This window comes from Salmo salar, unplaced genomic scaffold (assembly GCF_905237065.1).
Source record: "Salmo salar unplaced genomic scaffold, Ssal_v3.1, whole genome shotgun sequence".
NCBI lineage: Eukaryota > Metazoa > Chordata > Actinopteri > Salmoniformes > Salmonidae > Salmo > Salmo salar.
In genome coordinates this window covers 97,501-115,321 of record NW_025547696.1, presented here as the reverse complement: position 1 = coordinate 115,321, position 17,821 = coordinate 97,501, and the positions used below count along the sequence as shown (strand labels likewise).

General features: G+C 49.5%; 1 protein-coding gene across 1 annotated transcript in view; it reads left to right on the top strand.

The window, feature by feature from the left end:
- Nucleotides 1–17,821, top strand: part of LOC106592216 (vacuolar protein sorting-associated protein 13B) — a 117,478-nt gene that overhangs the window by 9,510 nt on the left and 90,147 nt on the right. The window contains exon 5 of the mRNA XM_045711505.1: nucleotides 8,672–9,028. Within this exon, the coding sequence (XP_045567461.1) occupies nucleotides 8,672–9,028 (357 nt within the window). The remainder of the gene's footprint in view (nucleotides 1–8,671; nucleotides 9,029–17,821) is intronic.

The window sequence follows — 17,821 nt, the reverse complement described above, 5'->3', positions numbered from 1 at the left end:
TCCTCTCTTCTCGCTGAGCCAAGACTTCACCATGTTACTGAAGGCAGGGGGGAGGCAGGGACTGTGTGTGTGTGTGTGTGTGTGTGTGTGTGTGTGTGTGTGTGTGTGTGTGTGTGTGTGTGTGTGTGTGTGCGTGCGTGCGTGCGTGCGTGCGTGTGTGTGTGTGTGTTTGATCTCCCAGTGTCCCCAGTACGAATAGAGGCTGTTTATACTAGCCCTGTTCCTTAAGGTATGAGGTTTATATTAGCCCTGTTCCTTAAGGTATGAGGTTTATATTAGCCCTGTTCCTTAAGGTATGAGGTTTATATTAGCCCTGTTCCTTAAGGTTTATACTAGCCCTGTACCTTAAGGTATGAGGTTTATACTAGCCCTGTTCCTTAAGGTATGAGGTTTATATTAGCCCTGTTCCTTAAGGTATGAGGTTTATATTAGCCCTGTTCCTTAAGGTATGAGGTTTATATTAGCCCTGTACCTTAAGGTATGAGGTTTATATTAGCCCTGTTCCTTAAGGTTTATATTAGCCCTGTACCTTAAGGTATGAGGTTTATATTAGCCCTGTTCCTTAAGGTATGAGGTTTATATTAGCTCTGTACCTTAAGGTATGAGGTTTATATTAGCCCTGTTCCTTAAGGTATGAGGTTTATATTAGCCCTGTTCCTTAAGGTTTATATTAGCCCTGTACCTTAAGGTATGAGGTTTATATTAGCTCTGTTCCTTAAGGTATGAGGTGTAGATTAGCCCTGTACCTTGAGGTTTATATTAGCCCTGTTCCTTAAGGTATGAGGTTTAGATTAGCCCTGTTCCTTAAGGTATGAGGTTTATATTAGCCCTGTTCCTTAAGGTATGAGGTTTATATTAGCCCTGTTCCTTAAGGTATGAGGTTTAAATTAGGCCTGTACCTTAAGGTATGAGGTTTATATTAGCCCTGTTCCTTAAGGTATGAGGTTTATATTAGCCCTGTTCCTTAAGGTTTATATTAGCCCTGTACCTTAAGGTATGAGGTTTATATTAGCCCTGTTCCTTAAGGTATGAGGTTTATATTAGCCCTGTACCTTAAGGTATGAGGTTTATATTAGCCCTGTTCCTTAAGGTATGAGGTTTATATTAGCCCTGTACCTTAAGGTATGAGGTTTAAATTAGCCCTGTACCTTAAGGTATGAGGTGTAGATTAGCCCTGTTCCTTAAGGTATGAGGTTTATATTAGCCCTGTTCCTTAAGGTATGAGGTTTAAATTAGCCCTGTACCTTAAGGTATGAGGTGTAGATTAGCCCTGTACCTTAAGGTATGATGTGTAGATTAGCCCTGTACCTTGAGGTTTAAATTAGCCCTGTTCCTTAAGGTATGAGGTTTAAATTAGCCCTTTACCTTAAGGTATGCGGTTTATATTAGCCCTGTTCCTTAAGGTATGAGGTTTATATTAGCCCTGTTCCTTAAGGTATGAGGTTTATATTAGCCCTGTACCTTAAGGTATGAGGTTTATATTAGCCCTGTACCTTAAGGTATGAGGTGTAGATTAGCCCTGTACCTTGAGGTTTAAATTAGCCCTGTTCCTTAAGGTATGAGGTTTAAATTAGCCCTGTACCTTAAGGTATGAGGTTTATATTAGCCCTGTTCATTAAGGTATGAGGTTTATATTAGCCCTGTTCCTTAAGGTATGAGGTATAAATTAGCCCTTTACCTTAAGGTATGAGGTTTAAATTAGCCCTGTTCCTTAAGGTATGAAGTTTAAATTAGCCCTGTTCCTTAAGGTATGAGGTTTATATTAGCCCTGTTCCTTAAGGTATGAGGTTTGTATTAGCCCTGTTCCTTAAGGTATGAGGTTTATATTAGCCCTGTTCCTTAAGGTATGAGGTTTAAATTAGCCCTGTTCCTTAAGGTATGAGGTTTATATTAGCCCTGTTCCTTAAGGTATGAGGTTTAAATTAGCCCTTTACCTTAAGGTATGAGGTTTAAATTAGCCCTGTTCCTTAAGGTATGAAGTTTAAATTAGCCCTGTTCCTTAAGGTATGAGGTTTATGTTAGCCCTGTTCCTTAAGGTATGAGGTTTATATTAGCCCTGTTCCTTAAGGTATGAGGTTTATATTAGCCCTGTTCCTTAAGGTATGAGGTTTGTATTAGCCCTGTTCCTTAAGGTATGAGGTTTATATTAGCCCTGTTCCTTAAGGTATGAGGTTTAAATTAGCCCTGTTCCTTAAGGTATGAGGTTTAAATTAGCCCTGTTCCTTAATGTATGTGGAAGCCACTCCACCTTTTTGGGTAGTTGCTCTATTATTGGTAGGCCACACACTGACAGTCCTCTGGTTAAAGCAGCACTGACAGTCCTCTGGTTAAAGCAGCACCGACAGTCCTCTGGTTAAAGCAGCACCGACAGTCCTCTGGTTAAAGCAGCACCGACAGTCCTCTGGTTAAAGCAGCACTGACAGTCCTCTGGTTAAAGCAGCACCGACAGTCCTCTGGTTAAAGCAGCACCGACAGTCCTCTGGTTAAAGCAGCACTGACAGTCCTCTGGTTAAAGCAGCACTGACAGTCCTCTGGTTAAAGCAGCACTGACAGTCCTCTGGTTAAAGCAGCACTGACAGTCCTCTGGTTAAAGCAGCACTGACAGTCCTCTAGTTAAAGCAGCACTTACAGTCCTCTGGTTAAAGCAGCACTGACAGTCCTCTAGTTAAAGCAGCACTGACAGTCCTCTGGTTAAAGCAGCACTGACATTCCTCTGGTTAAAGCAGCACTGACAGTCCTCTGGTTAAAGCAGCACTGACAGTCCTCTGGTTAAAGCAGCACTTACAGTCCTCTGGTTAAAGCAGCACTTACAGTCCTCGGCCGGGTTAAAGCAGCACTGACAGTCCTCTGGTTAAAGCAGCACTTACAGTCCTCGGCCGGGTTAAAGCAGCACCGACAGTCCTCGGCCGGGTTAAAGCAGCACCGACAGTCCTCGGCCGGGTTAAAGCAGCACCGACAGTCCTCGGCCGGGTTAAAGCAGCACCGACAGTCCTCGGCCGGGTTAAAGCAGCACTGACAGTCCTCGGCCGGGTTAAAGCAGCACTGACAGTCCTCGGCCGGGTTAAAGCAGCACTTTGTGTCCTCATCAAAACACTTGCATGAGAAGTGAAGGAGCGTCACTCCGGAGCGAGGCCTTCCTTTGATATCCCAACGACAAGACGGAAGGGCCACCATCTTTCTTTTATTAATCCAGATTTCCTCGCGCTGCCTTTTCTCTTCTCTCGGCACACGATGAGCTTAAAGAGGCTACGTTTGAAGGCTACAAGTTAAGCGTGTTAGTAAGTAGGGGTAAGAGGTAGCTGGACTTCCAGATGATTCTATAGGAGATGGGCGTAAACAGTTAGAGAGGTGGTAGCTGCTCAGTAACGTGCAGAGAGAGAGAGAGGTCCTTATGACCATATCAGATTATATCTATCTGGATTTTCTGGATTAGGCTCCATCCACAAGGATTTGTAGCTTTGCCTGTGATAAATATAAATCCATCTCTGCTTGTAAATAGTTTGTGTGTTTTACGTTGCGAGGATCGGTTTCATCCTTCTCAGCCTGCAGAGTGGAAACACATGGATGCACTGTGAGTGGGAGCGCTCTGACACGGAGGCTGCGATCTGAGGATAGTAACATGGATGTAGCCTGCAGCCTCAGAGATAGCGATCTGAGGATAGTAACATGGATGTAGCCTGCAGCCTCAGAGATAGCGATCTGAGGATAGTAACATGGATGTAGCTTGCAGCCTCAGAGATAGCGATCTGAGGATAGTAACATGGATGTAGCCTGCAGCCTTGGAGATAGCGATCTGAGGATAGTAACATGGATGTAGCCTGCAGCCCCAGAGATAGCGATCTGAGGATAGTAACATGGATGTAGCCTGCAGCCTCGGAGATAGCGATCTGAGGATAGTAACATGGATGTAGCCTGCAGCCTCAGAGATAGCGATCTGAGGATAGTAACATGGATGTAGCATGCAGCCCCAGAGATCTGAGGATAGTAACATGGATGTAGCCTGCAGCCCCAAAGATAGCGATCTGAGGATAGTAACATGGATGTAGCATGCAGCCCCAGAGATCTGAGGATAGTAACATGGATGTAGCCTGCAGCCCCAAAGATAGCGATCTGAGGATAGTAACATGGATGTAGCCTGCAGCCTCAGAGATAGCGATCTGAGGATAGTAACATGGATGTAGCCTGCAGCCTCGGAGATAGCGATCTGAGGATAGTAACATGGATGTAGCCTGCAGCCTCAGAGATAGCGATCTGAGGATAGTAACATGGATGTAGCCTGCAGCCCCAGAGATAGCGATCTGAGGATAGTAACATGGATGTAGCCTGTAGCCTGCAGCCTCAGTGATAGCGATCTGATGATAGTAACATGGATGTAGCCTGCAGCCTCAGAGATAGCGATCTGAGGATAGTAACATGGATGTAGCCTGCAGACTCAGTGATCTGAGGATAGTAACATGGATGTAGCCTGCAGCCCCAGTGATAGCGATCTGAGGATAGTAACATGGATGTAGCCTGCAGCCCCAGAGATAGCGATCTGAGGATAGTAACATGGATGTAGCCTGCAGCCCCAGAGATAGCGATCTGAGGATAGTAACATGGATGTAGCCTGCAGCCCCGGAGATAGCGATCTGAGGATAGTAACATGGATGTAGCATGCAGCCCCAAATGCGATCTGAGGATAGTAACATGGATGTAGCACAGCAGGGAGAGAGGACAGGAGGGGAGAGGAGAGAGGACAGGATGGGAGAGGACAGGAGGAGAGAGAGGACAGGAGGGGAGAGAGGAGAGGACAGAAGGGGAGAGAGGAGAGAGGACAGGATGGGAGAGGACAGGAGGAGAGAGAGGACAGGAGGGGAGAGAGGAGTGGACAGGAGGAGGAAGAGGACAGGGGACTGGAGGAGAGAGAGGGGAGAGGACAGGAGAAAAACCCTCAGGATGAGTAGCAGCACATGAGCTATTTATTTCACAGCTGGAAACTTTCCTGCTGATAATTGAACTGGAAATGATATAAGCCACATTGTTCAGCAGATTCCTGCTTTCTGGCCTCCAACCCTCACCCCTCTCTCCCCCATCTCTACTTCCACTGGGGTGAATGGCAGTATCCCTCTCTAACCCTCCCCTCCCTCTCCCCCATCTCTACTTCCACTGGGGTGAATGGCAGTATCCCTCTCCAACCCTCACCTCCCCTCTCTCCCCCATCTCTACTTCCACTGGGGTGAATGGCAGTATCCCTCTCTAACCCTCCCCTCCCTCTCCCCCATCTCTACTTCCACTGGGGTGAATGGCAGTATCCCTCTCCAACCCTCACCTCTCTCTCCCCCATCTCTACTTCCACTGGGGTGAATGGCAGTATCCCTCTCCAACCCTCCCTCTCCCTCTCTCCCCCATCTCTACTTCCACTGGGGTGAATGGCAGTATCCCTCTCCAACCCTCACCCCTCTCTCCCCCCATCTCTACTTCCACTGGGGTGAATGGCAGTATCCCTCTCCAACCCTCACCTCCCCTCTCTCCCCCATCTCTACTTCCACTGGGGTGAATGGCAGTATCCCTCTCTAACCCTCCCTCCCTCTCCCCCATCTCTACTTCCACTGGGGTGAATGGCAGTATCCCTCTCCAACCCTCACCCCCCTCTCTCCCCCATCTCTACTTCCACTGGGGTGAATGGCAGTATCCCTCTCCAACCCTCACCTCTCCCTCTCTCCCCCATCTCTACTTCCACTGGGGTGAATGGCAGTATCCCTCTCCAACCCTCACCCCTCTCTCCCCCATCTCTACTTCCACTGGGGTGAATGGCAGTATCCCTCTCCAACCCTCACCTCTCTCTCCCCCATCTCTACTTCCACTGGGGTGAATGGCAGTATCCCTCTCCAACCCTCACCTCCCCTCTCTCCCCCATCTCTACTTCCACTGGGGTGAATGGCAGTATCCCTCTCCAACCCTCACCTCTCCTCTCCCCCATCTCTACTTCCACTGGGGTGAATGGCAGTATCCCTCTCCAACCCTCACCTCCCCTCTCTCTCCCCATCTCTACTTCCACTGGGGTGAATGGCAGTATCCCTCTCCAACCCTCACCTCCCCTCTCTCCCCCATCTCTACTTCCACTGGGGTGAATGGCAGTATCCCTCTCCAACCCTCACCTCCCCTCTCTCCCCCATCTCTACTTCCACTGGGGTGAATGGCAGTATCCCTCTCCAACCCTCACCCCCCTCTCTCCCCCATCTCTACTTCCACTGGGGTGATGGCAGTATCCCTCTCCAACCCTCACCTCTCTCTCCCCATCTCTACTTCCACTGGGGTGAATGGCAGTATCCCTCTCCAACCCTCACCCCCTCTCTCTCCCCATCTCTACTTCCACTGGGGTGAATGGCAGTATCCCTCTCCAACCCTCACCTCCCCTCTCTCCCCCATCTCTACTTCCACTGGGGTGAATGGCAGTATCCCTCTCCAACCCTCACCCCCTCTCTCTCCCCATCTCTACTTCCACTGGGGTGAATGGCAGTATCGCTCTTGTTAGGGTTGAACTGGCTATTTGTATGTATAACTTATATAATATACTGGGGAAGCTATGCTAAGTACATAAACTACGAGTAAATCAACTGTTGAAGACAAGAAGAACTACAACCGGCAACAGGAAGTGCGTCACGACGCTGGGATCAGCCTGCACGCCGACGACAGGAGGAGCAAGTTCAAACCACGCTCCTCCTCCCTCGGACAGGCCGGCATTGAGCGGGAACTATCTCTGTCAGTATAAAAGACAGAACAATAGGATGTGACGCCCTCTTCTCTGTTTTGCCCTGCGAGGTAAAACAGCGAGACCGTATATATTACGAACCACACATATACCACGCACGTGTTTGCATTAATTAAAGTACAGCTCAATCAGAAGTTAATATGTGCTGACTATTTTGTTCTGTTACCAGAAACGAACTGTCGCAACATTTAACACTCTCCAACCCTCACCTCCCCTCTCCTCCCATCTCTCCGGAGACGGGGGGACAGGGGAGACAGGGGAGACAGGGGGAACAGGGGGACAGGGGAGACGGAGGACAGGGGAGACGGAGGACAGGGGAGACAGGGGAGACAGGGGGGACAGCGGAGACAGGGAGGACAGGGAGACGGGGGGACAGCGGAGACAGGGGAGACGGAGGACAGGGAGACGGAGGACAGGGAGACGGAGGACAGGGGAGACAGGACAGGGAGACGGAGGACAGGGGAACGGGACAGGGGGGGGACAGCGGAGACAGGGGAGACGGAGGACAGGGGAGACGGAGGACAGGGGAGACGGGGGACAGGGGAGACGGGGGACAGGGGAGACGGGGGACAGGGGAGACAGCAGAGACAGGGGTTGTGTTTCTGTAAAGTCATGTGTTTATCACACCTGTTAATATTTAGTATTACGGTAACTCTCTCCTGTTAATATTTAGTATTACGGTAACTCTCTCCTGTTAATATTTAGTATTACGGTAACTCTCTCCTGTTAATATTTAGTATTACGGTAACTCTCTCTCCTGTTAATATTTAGTATTACGGTAACTCTCTCTCCTGTTAATATTTAGTATTACGGTAACTCTCTCCTGTTAATATTTAGTATTACGGTAACTCTCTCCTGTTAATATTTAGTATTACGGTAACTCTCTCTCCTGTTAATATTTAGTATTACGGTAACTCTCTCCTGTTAATATTTAGAATTACGGTAACTCTCTCCTGTTAATATTTAGTATTACGGTAACTCTGTCTCCTGTTAATATTTAGTATTACGGTAACTCTCTCCTGTTAATATTTAGTATTACGGTAACTCTCTCCTGTTAATATTTAGTATTACGGTAACTCTCTCCTGTTAATATTTAGTATTACGGTAACTCTCTCTCCTGTTAATATTTAGTATTACGGTAACTCTCTCTCCTGTTAATATTTAGTATTACGGTAACTCTCTCCTGTTAATATTTAGTATTACGGTAACTCTCTCTCCTGTAAATATTTAGTATTACGGTAACTCTCTCCTGTTAATATTTAGAATTACGGTAACTCTCTCCTGTTAATATTTAGTATTACGGTAACTCTCTCTCCTGTTAATATTTAGTATTACGGTAACTCTCTCCTGTTAATATTTAGTATTACGGTAACTCTCTCCTGTTAATATTTAGTATTACGGTAACTCTCTCCTGTTAATATTTTGTATTACGGTAACTCTCTCCTGTTAATATTTTGTATTACGGTAACTCTCTCTCCTGTAAATATTTAGTATTACGGTAACTCTCTCTTGTTAATATTTAGTATTACGGTAACTCTCTCCTGTTAATATTTAGTATTACGGTAACTCTCTCCTGTTAATATTTAGTATTACGGTAACTCTCTCCTGTTAATATTTAGTATTACGGTAACTCTCTCTCCTGTTAATATTTAGTATTACGGTAACTCTCTCCTGTTAATATTTAGTATTACGGTAACTCTCTGTCCTGTTAATATTTAGTATTACGGTAACTCTCTCTCCTGTTAATATTTAGTATTACGGTAACTTCTCTCCTGTTAATATTTAGTATTACGGTAACTCTCTCTCCTGTTAATATTTAGTATTACGGTAACTTTCTCTCCTGTTAATATTTAGTATTACGGTAACTCTCTCTCCTGTTAATATTTAGTATTACGGTAACTCTGTCTTGTGTTCGTCCAGCGGAGCTGAAGGTGGAGCTGTCCCGGCCCCTGAAGGTGAACCCTACACTGGTGAAACTGGAGCAGACCAAGGCTTACCTGAGGAAGGTCCTACCTGAACACTACTGGGAGGCTCCCAAACCCCCCTCCACCCCTCATTCCTCCCCCGGCAGGACCTCGTCCTCCTCTCCCCCTCGTCCCGACCCCTCCTACCTCAGTTCCCTTAGATCCCTGGCACCCTTTCACAAGGTGTCCCTCCGCACCGCCCAGATCGTGGTTGTCATGGAGACTGAGTCTCACCCTGCCCGGCCCAGCCTGACCTGGTCGGTGTCGGATATGAAGTGTACCATGAACATGAAGACTGGGCCCAAGCTAGACGGTAAGAGCTTTAACCAGTTATCTTCCCTATTGTCTTTTTACAGTTGAAAAATGCAGCTCCCTCCCTTCCCCTCTCTCTTCTCTCCCACTCTCCCTTCCCCCTCTCTCTTCTCTCCCCTCTCTCTTCTCTCCCCTCTCTTTTTCTCTCCCCCTCTTTTTCTCTCCCCCTCTTTCTCTTCTCTCCCCTCTCCCTTCCCCTCTCTCTTCTCTCCCCTCTCTCTTCTCTCCCCCTCTCCCTTCCCCTCTCTCTTCTCTCCCCCTCTCTCTTCTCTCCCCCTCTTCTCCTTCTTTCTCTCCCCCCTCTTTCTCTTCTCTCCCCCTCTTCCCCTTCTTTCTCTCCCCCTCTCTCTTCTCTCCCCCTCTCCCTTCCCCCCTCTCTCTTCTCTCCCCCTCTCCCTTCCCCTCTCTCTTCTCTCCCCCTCTTTCTCTTCTCTCCCCCTCTTCTCCTTCTTTCTCTCCCCCTCTCCCTTCCCCCTCTCTCTTCTCTCCCCCTCTTTCTCTTCTCTCCCCCTCTTCCCCTTCTCTCCCCTCTTCCCCTTCTTTCTCTCCCCCTCTCTCTTCTCTCCCTCTCTCTCAGAGTAGCCCCTGTATTCACGTTCAACTTAGATCCCAGGAGTATTCCCAGTTGATACTATTGTCTCAGGGGCAGCTCACGTTCCTCAGTTCTTTGAGGACTACACCTCGAGGCACCTGGGAAGAGAAGTCCCAGTACAGTTCTATGAGGACTACACCTCGAGGCACCTGGGAAGAGAAGTCCCAGTACAGTTCTATGAGGACTACACCTCGAGGCACCTGGGAAGAGAAGTCCCAGTACAGTTCTATGAGGACTACACCTCGAGGCACCTGGGAAGTGAAGTCCCAGTACAGTTCTATGACCTGTAGGAGGCATGCCAGGCTATAACCTGACCTGAACTGATACAGTTTGTTTTCTGACCTCCGAGAGGAACTTTACTTTACTGATTTTGTCCCTATGGGGACAATGTGTTGCAGTGTTTAAAATGGTGTTCAGGAAATTACCAGACCAATACATATTGTAAACAACTAATTGCCAATCAGGTTTGATGCCATTTAGACGGTGCCTTTGGGAAAGTATTAAGACCCCTTGAAGTTCACAGCCTCATTCTAAAATGAATAGAATAGTTTTTTTCCTCATCAATCTACACACAATACCCCATAATGACATCACAATACCCCATAATGACATCACAATACCCCATAATGACATCACAATACCCCATAATGACATCACAATACTCCATAATGACATCACAATACCCCATAATGACATCACAATACCCCATAATCCAGCTGTATATACTGTAGACCTGGGCTACAGGGGCGGTGTACAGTGTGGTAAATACTGTAGACCTGGGCTACAGGGACGGTGTACAGTGTGGTATATATACTGTAGACCTGGGCTACAGGGGCGGTGTACAGTGTGGTAAATACTGTAGACCTGGGCTACAGGGGCGGTGTACAGTGTGGTATATACTGTAGACCTGGGCTACAGGGGCGGTGTACAGTGTGGTAAATACTGTAGACCTGGGCTACAGGGGCGGTGTACAGTGTGGTGTATATACTGTAGACCTGGGCTACAGGGGCGGTGTACAGTGTGGTAAATACTGTAGACCTGGGCTACAGGGGCGGTGTACAGTGTGGTAAATACTGTAGACCTGGGCTACAGGGGCGGTGTACAGTGTGGTATATACTGTAGACCTGGGCTACAGGGGCGGTGTACAGTGTGGTATATACTGTAGACCTGGGCTACAGGGACGGTGTACAGTGTGGTAAATACTGTAGACCTGGGCTACAGGGGCGGTGTACAGTGTGGTAAATACTGTAGACCTGGGCTACAGGGGCGGTGTACAGTGTGGTATATACTGTAGACCTGGGCTACAGGGACGGTGTACAGTGTGGTAAATACTGTAGACCTGGGCTACAGGGGCGGTGTACAGTGTGGTAAATACTGTAGACCTGGGCTACAGGGGCGGTGTACAGTGTGGTGTATATACTGTAGACCTGGGCTACAGGGACGGTGTACAGTGTGGTAAATACTGTAGACCTGGGCTACAGGGGCGGTGTACAGTGTGGTAAATACTGTAGACCTGGGCTACAGGGGCGGTGTACAGTGTGGTGTATATACTGTAGACCTGGGCTACAGGGACGGTGTACAGTGTGGTAAATACTGTAGACCTGGGCTACAGGGGCGGTGTACAGTGTGGTATATATACTGTAGACCTGGGCTACAGGGGCGGTGTACAGTGTGGTAAATACTGTAGACCTGGGCTACAGGGGCGGTGTACAGTGTGGTATATACTGTAGACCTGGGCTACAGGGGCGGTGTACAGTGTGGTAAATACTGTAGACCTGGGCTACAGGGGCGGTGTACAGTGTGGTAAATACTGTAGACCTGGGCTACAGGGGCGGTGTACAGTGTGGTAAATACTGTAGACCTGGGCTACAGGGACGGTGTACAGTGTGGTAAATACTGTAGACCTGGGCTACAGGGGCGGTGTACAGTGTGGTAAATACTGTAGACCTGGGCTACAGGGACGGTGTACAGTGTGGTAAATACTGTAGACCTGGGCTACAGGGGCGGTGTACAGTGTGGTAAATACTGTAGACCTGGGCTACAGGGGCGGTGTACAGTGTGGTAAATACTGTAGACCTGGGCTACAGGGACGGTGTACAGTGTGGTAAATACTGTAGACCTGGGCTACAGGGGCGGTGTACAGTGTGGTAAATACTGTAGACCTGGGCTACAGGGGCGGTGTACAGTGTGGTAAATACTGTAGACCTGGGCTACAGGGACGGTGTACAGTGTGGTAAATACTGTAGACCTGGGCTACAGGGGCGGTGTACAGTGTGGTAAATACTGTAGACCTGGGCTACAGGGGCGGTGTACAGTGTGGTAAATACTGTAGACCTGGGCTACAGGGGCGGTGTACAGTGTGGTGTATATACTGTAGACCTGGGCTACAGGGACGGTGTACAGTGTGGTGTATATACTGTAGACCTGGGCTACAGGGGCGGTGTACAGTGTGGTAAATACTGTAGACCTGGGCTACAGGGGCGGTGTACAGTGTGGTAAATACTGTAGACCTGGGCTACAGGGGCGGTGTACAGTGTGGTAAATACTGTAGACCTGGGCTACAGGGGCGGTGTACAGTGTGGTAAATACTGTAGACCTGGGCTACAGGGGCGGTGTACAGTGTGGTAAATACTGTAGACCTGGGCTACAGGGGCGGTGTACAGTGTGGTAAATACTGTAGACCTGGGCTACAGGGGCGGTGTACAGTGTGGTAAATACTGTAGACCTGGGCTACAGGGACGGTGTACAGTGTGGTAAATACTGTAGACCTGGGCTACAGGGGCGGTGTACAGTGTGGTAAATACTGTAGACCTGGGCTACAGGGGCGGTGTACAGTGTGGTAAATACTGTAGACCTGGGCTACAGGGACGGTGTACAGTGTGGTAAATACTGTAGACCTGGGCTACAGGGGCGGTGTACAGTGTGGTAAATACTGTAGACCTGGGCTACAGGGGCGGTGTACAGTGTGGTAAATACTGTAGACCTGGGCTACAGGGGCGGTGTACAGTGTGGTGTATATACTGTAGACCTGGGCTACAGGGGCGGTGTACAGTGTGGTAAATACTGTAGACCTGGGCTACAGGGGCGGTGTACAGTGTGGTAAATACTGTAGACCTGTGCTACAGGGACGGTGTACAGTGTGGTAAATACTGTAGACCTGGGCTACAGGGGCGGTGTACAGTGTGGTAAATACTGTAGACCTGGGCTACAGGGGCGGTGTACAGTGTGGTATATACTGTAGACCTGGGCTACAGGGGCGGTGTACAGTGTGGTAAATACTGTAGACCTGGGCTACAGGGGCGGTGTACAGTGTGGTATATACTGTAGACCTGGGCTACAGGGGCGGTGTACAGTGTGGTAAATACTGTAGACCTGGGCTACAGGGGCGGTGTACAGTGTGGTAAATACTGTAGACCTGGGCTACAGGGACGGTGTACAGTGTGGTAAATACTGTAGACCTGGGCTACAGGGGCGGTGTACAGTGTGGTAAATACTGTAGACCTGGGCTACAGGGGCGGTGTACAGTGTGGTAAATACTGTAGACCTGGGCTACAGGGGCGGTGTACAGTGTGGTGTATATACTGTAGACCTGGGCTACAGGGGCGGTGTACAGTGTGGTATATACTGTAGACCTGGGCTACAGGGACGGTGTACAGTGTGGTGTATATACTGTAGACCTGGGCTACAGGGGCGGTGTACAGTGTGGTATATATACTGTAGACCTGGGCTACAGGGGCGGTGTACAGTGTGGTATATACTGTAGACCTGGGCTACAGGGGCGGTGTACAGTGTGGTATATACTGTAGACCTGGGCTACAGGGGCGGTGTACAGTGTGGTAAATACTGTAGACCTGGGCTACAGGGACGGTGTACAGTGTGGTAAATACTGTAGACCTGGGCTACAGGGGCGGTGTACAGTGTGGTAAATACTGTAGACCTGGGCTACAGGGGCGGTGTACAGTGTGGTAAATACTGTAGACCTGGGCTACAGGGACGGTGTACAGTGTGGTAAATACTGTAGACCTGGGCTACAGGGGCGGTGTACAGTGTGGTATATACTGTAGACCTGGGCTACAGGGGCGGTGTACAGTGTGGTAAATACTGTAGACCTGGGCTACAGGGGCGGTGTACAGTGTGGTAAATACTGTAGACCTGGGCTACAGGGGCGGTGTACAGTGTGGTATATACTGTAGACCTGGGCTACAGGGGCGGTGTACAGTGTGGTAAATACTGTAGACCTGGGCTACAGGGGCGGTGTACAGTGTGGTATATACTGTAGACCTGGGCTACAGGGGCGGTGTACAGTGTGGTAAATACTGTAGACCTGGGCTACAGGGACGGTGTACAGTGTGGTAAATACTGTAGACCTGGGCTACAGGGGCGGTGTACAGTGTGGTATATACTGTAGACCTGGGCTACAGGGGCGGTGTACAGTGTGGTAAATACTGTAGACCTGGGCTACAGGGGCGGTGTACAGTGTGGTAAATACTGTAGACCTGGGCTACAGGGGCGGTGTACAGTGTGGTATATACTGTAGACCTGGGCTACAGGGGCGGTGTACAGTGTGGTAAATACTGTAGACCTGGGCTACAGGGGCGGTGTACAGTGTGGTATATACTGTAGACCTGGGCTACAGGGGCGGTGTACAGTGTGGTAAATACTGTAGACCTGGGCTACAGGGGCGGTGTACAGTGTGGTAAATACTGTAGACCTGGGCTACAGGGGCGGTGTACAGTGTGGTAAATACTGTAGACCTGGGCTACAGGGACGGTGTACAGTGTGGTAAATACTGTAGACCTGGGCTACAGGGACGACTGAGTCTGACTCCTAGCACCTTGCTGAGGGCCCTTAGAGATCTCATTCAGCCTGTCTGTCTGACTCCTAGTACCTGTCTGTCTGACTCCTAGTACCTGTCTGTCTGACTCCTAGCACCTGTCTGTCTGACTCCTAGTACCTGTCTGTCTGACTCCTAGCACCTGTCTGTCTGACTCCTAGTACCTGTCTGTCTGACTCCTAGTACCTGTCTGTCTGACTCCTAGCACCTGTCTGTCTGACTCCTAGTACCTGTCTGTCTGACTCCTAGTACCTGTCTGTCTGACTCCTAGCACCTGTCTGTCTGACTCCTAGTACCTGTCTGTCTGACTCCTAGTACCTGTCTGTCTGACTCCTAGCACCTGTCTGTCTGACTCCTAGTACCTGTCTGTCTGACTCCTAGCACCTGTCTGTCTGACTCCTAGTACCTGTCTGTCTGACTCCTAGTACCTGTCTGTCTGACTCCTAGCACCTGTCTGTCTGACTCCTAGTACCTGTCTGTCTGACTCCTAGTACCTTGCTGGGGGCTTTCTGTTGCTGTAATCCCTGTCAACATATTTCTCTGTCTGACAGCGGTACGACCAAACCACCAAACAATACAAGAGGTTAAAACACTCTCAGTGAAGGATTTGTAGAGTCCAAGCCCCTGTCATGTGACCTGGGTGAGGCGTAGCTGGGAAGCCAATGTTCTGTTTCGACCACAACAAAGTCCTCCTGGTTGAACACGGACCATGATGCATCACTGTTGTGTTCTCCGAGCCGTAACCACAACATTACCATGGAGGACCAAATGGCACCTTCTCCACTACGTAGTGCACTACCCCCATAGGGCTCTGGTCTAAAGTAGTGCACTACCCCCATAGGGCTCTGGTCTAAAGTAGTGCACTACCCCCATAGGGCTCTGGTCTAAAGTAGTGCACTACCCCCATAGGGCTCTGGTCTAAAGTAGTGCACTACCCCATAGGGCTCTGGTCTAAAGTAGTGCACTATCCCATAGGGTTCTGGTCAAAAGTAGTTCACTACCCCATAGGGCTCTGGTCAAAAGTAGTGCACTATCCCATAGGGCTCTGGTCAAAAGTAGTGCACTAACGCCATAGGGCTCTGGTCAAAAGTAGTGCACTTTATAGGGAATAGGGTGATATTTGGGACGCACCCGTCCTCCAATAGCCAGACCAGAGGGCTGAACCTCTCGTAACAGTCAGGACTGCATCATGTTCTCAGACCAGACCGGTCCAGACCAGACCGGTCCAGACCAGACCTCTCTGACTAAACCTCTCTGTTTCTGCTCTTTATAATGTTTATTATATTGTTTCTTCATCACCATGTGGTGCTCTGATGTTTCCAGAGAGTTTGTCAAGGTTTCCTCCCTAAGCTGTGTTGAGACAAGAGACTTAAAGAGCTTCTCTCTCAGACCCCCCCTATCTGTTTCTCTGTGGTCTCTCAGACCCCCCCTATCTGTTTCTCTGTGGTCTCTCAGACCCCCCCTATCTGTTTCTCTGTCTCTCAGACCCCCCCTATCTGTTTCTCTGTGGTCTCTCAGACCCCCCTATCTGTTTCTCTGTGGTCTCTCAGACCCCCCCTATCTGTTTCTCTGTCTCTCAGACCCCCCTATCTGTTTCTCTGTCTCTCAGACCCCCCCTATCTGTTTCTCTGTCTCTCAGACCCCCCTATCTGTTTCTCTGTGGTCTCTCAGACCCCCCTATCTGTTTCTCTGTGGTCTCTCAGACCCCCCCTATCTGTTTCTCTGTGGTCTCTCAGACCCCCCTATCTGTTTCTCTGTGGTCTCTCAGACCCCCCTATCTGTTTCTCTGTGGTCTCTCAGACCCCCCTATCTGTTTCTCTGTCTCTCAGACCCCCCTATCTGTTTCTCTGTCTCTCAGACCCCCCCTATCTGTTTCTCTGTCTCTCAGACCCCCTATCTGTTTCTCTGTGGTCTCTCAGACCCCCCTATCTGTTTCTCTGTGGTCTCTCAGACCCCCCCTATCTGTTTCTCTGTCTCTCAGACCCCCCCTATCTGTTTCTCTGTCTCTCAGACCCCCCCTATCTGTTTCTCTGTGGTCTCTCAGACCCCCCTATCTGTTTCTCTGTGGTCTCTCAGACCCCCCTATCTGTTTCTCTGTCTCTCAGACCCCCCTATCTGTTTCTCTGTCTCTCAGACCCCCCTATCTGTTTCTCTGTCTCTCAGACCCCCCCTATCTGTTTCTCTGTGGTCTCTCAGACCCCCCTATCTGTTTCTCTGTCTCTCAGACCCCCCCTATCTGTTTCTCTGTGGTCTCTTAGACCCCCCTATCTGTTTCTCTGTGGTCTCTCAGACCCCCCTATCTGTTTCTCTGTCTCTCAGACCCCCCTATCTGTTTCTCTGTCTCTCAGACCCCCCTATCTGTTTCTCTGTGGTCTCTCAGACCCCCCTATCTGTTTCTCTGTGGTCTCTCAGACCCCCCTATCTGTTTCTCTGTGGTCTCTCAGACCCCCCTATCTGTTTCTCTGTGGTCTCTCAGACCCCCCTATCTGTTTCTCTGTGGTCTCTCAGACCCCCTATCTGTTTCTCTGTCTCTCAGACCCCCCCTATCTGTTTCTCTGTCTCTCAGACCCCCCCTATCTGTTTCTCTGTGGTCTCTCAGACCCCCCTATCTGTTTCTCTGTCTCTCAGACCCCCCTATCTGTTTCTCTGTGGTCTCTCAGACCCCCTATCTGTTTCTCTGTGGTCTCTCAGACCCCCCTATCTGTTTCTCTGTGGTCTCTCAGACCCCCCTATCTGTTTCTCTGTGGTCTCTCAGACCCCCCTATCTGTTTCTCTGTCTCTCAGACCCCCCTATCTGTTTCTCTGTGGTCTCTCAGACCCCCCCTATCTGTTTCTCTGTGGTCTCTCAGACCCCCCCTATCTGTTTCTCTGTCTCTCAGACCCCCCTATCTGTTTCTCTGTCTCTCAGACCCCCTATCTGTTTCTCTGTGGTCTCTCAGACCCCCCTATCTGTTTCTCTGTGGTCTCTCAGACCCCCCTATCTGTTTCTCTGTCTCTCAGACCCCCCTATCTGTTTCTCTGTCTCTCAGACCCCCCTATCTGTTTCTCTGTCTCTCAGACCCCCTATCTGTTTCTCTGTGGTCTCTCAGACCCCCCTATCTGTTTCTCTGTGGTCTCTCAGACCCCCCTATCTGTTTCTCTGTGGTCTCTCAGACCCCCCCTATCTGTTTCTCTGTCTCTCAGACCCCCCTATCTGTTTCTCTGTCTCTCAGACCCCCCTATCTGTTTCTCTGTGGTCTCTCAGACCCCCCCTATCTGTTTCTCTGTCTCTCAGACCCCCCCTATCTGTTTCTCTGTCTCTCAGACCCCCCTATCTGTTTCTCTGTCTCTCAGACCCCCCTATCTGTTTCTCTGTGGTCTCTCAGACC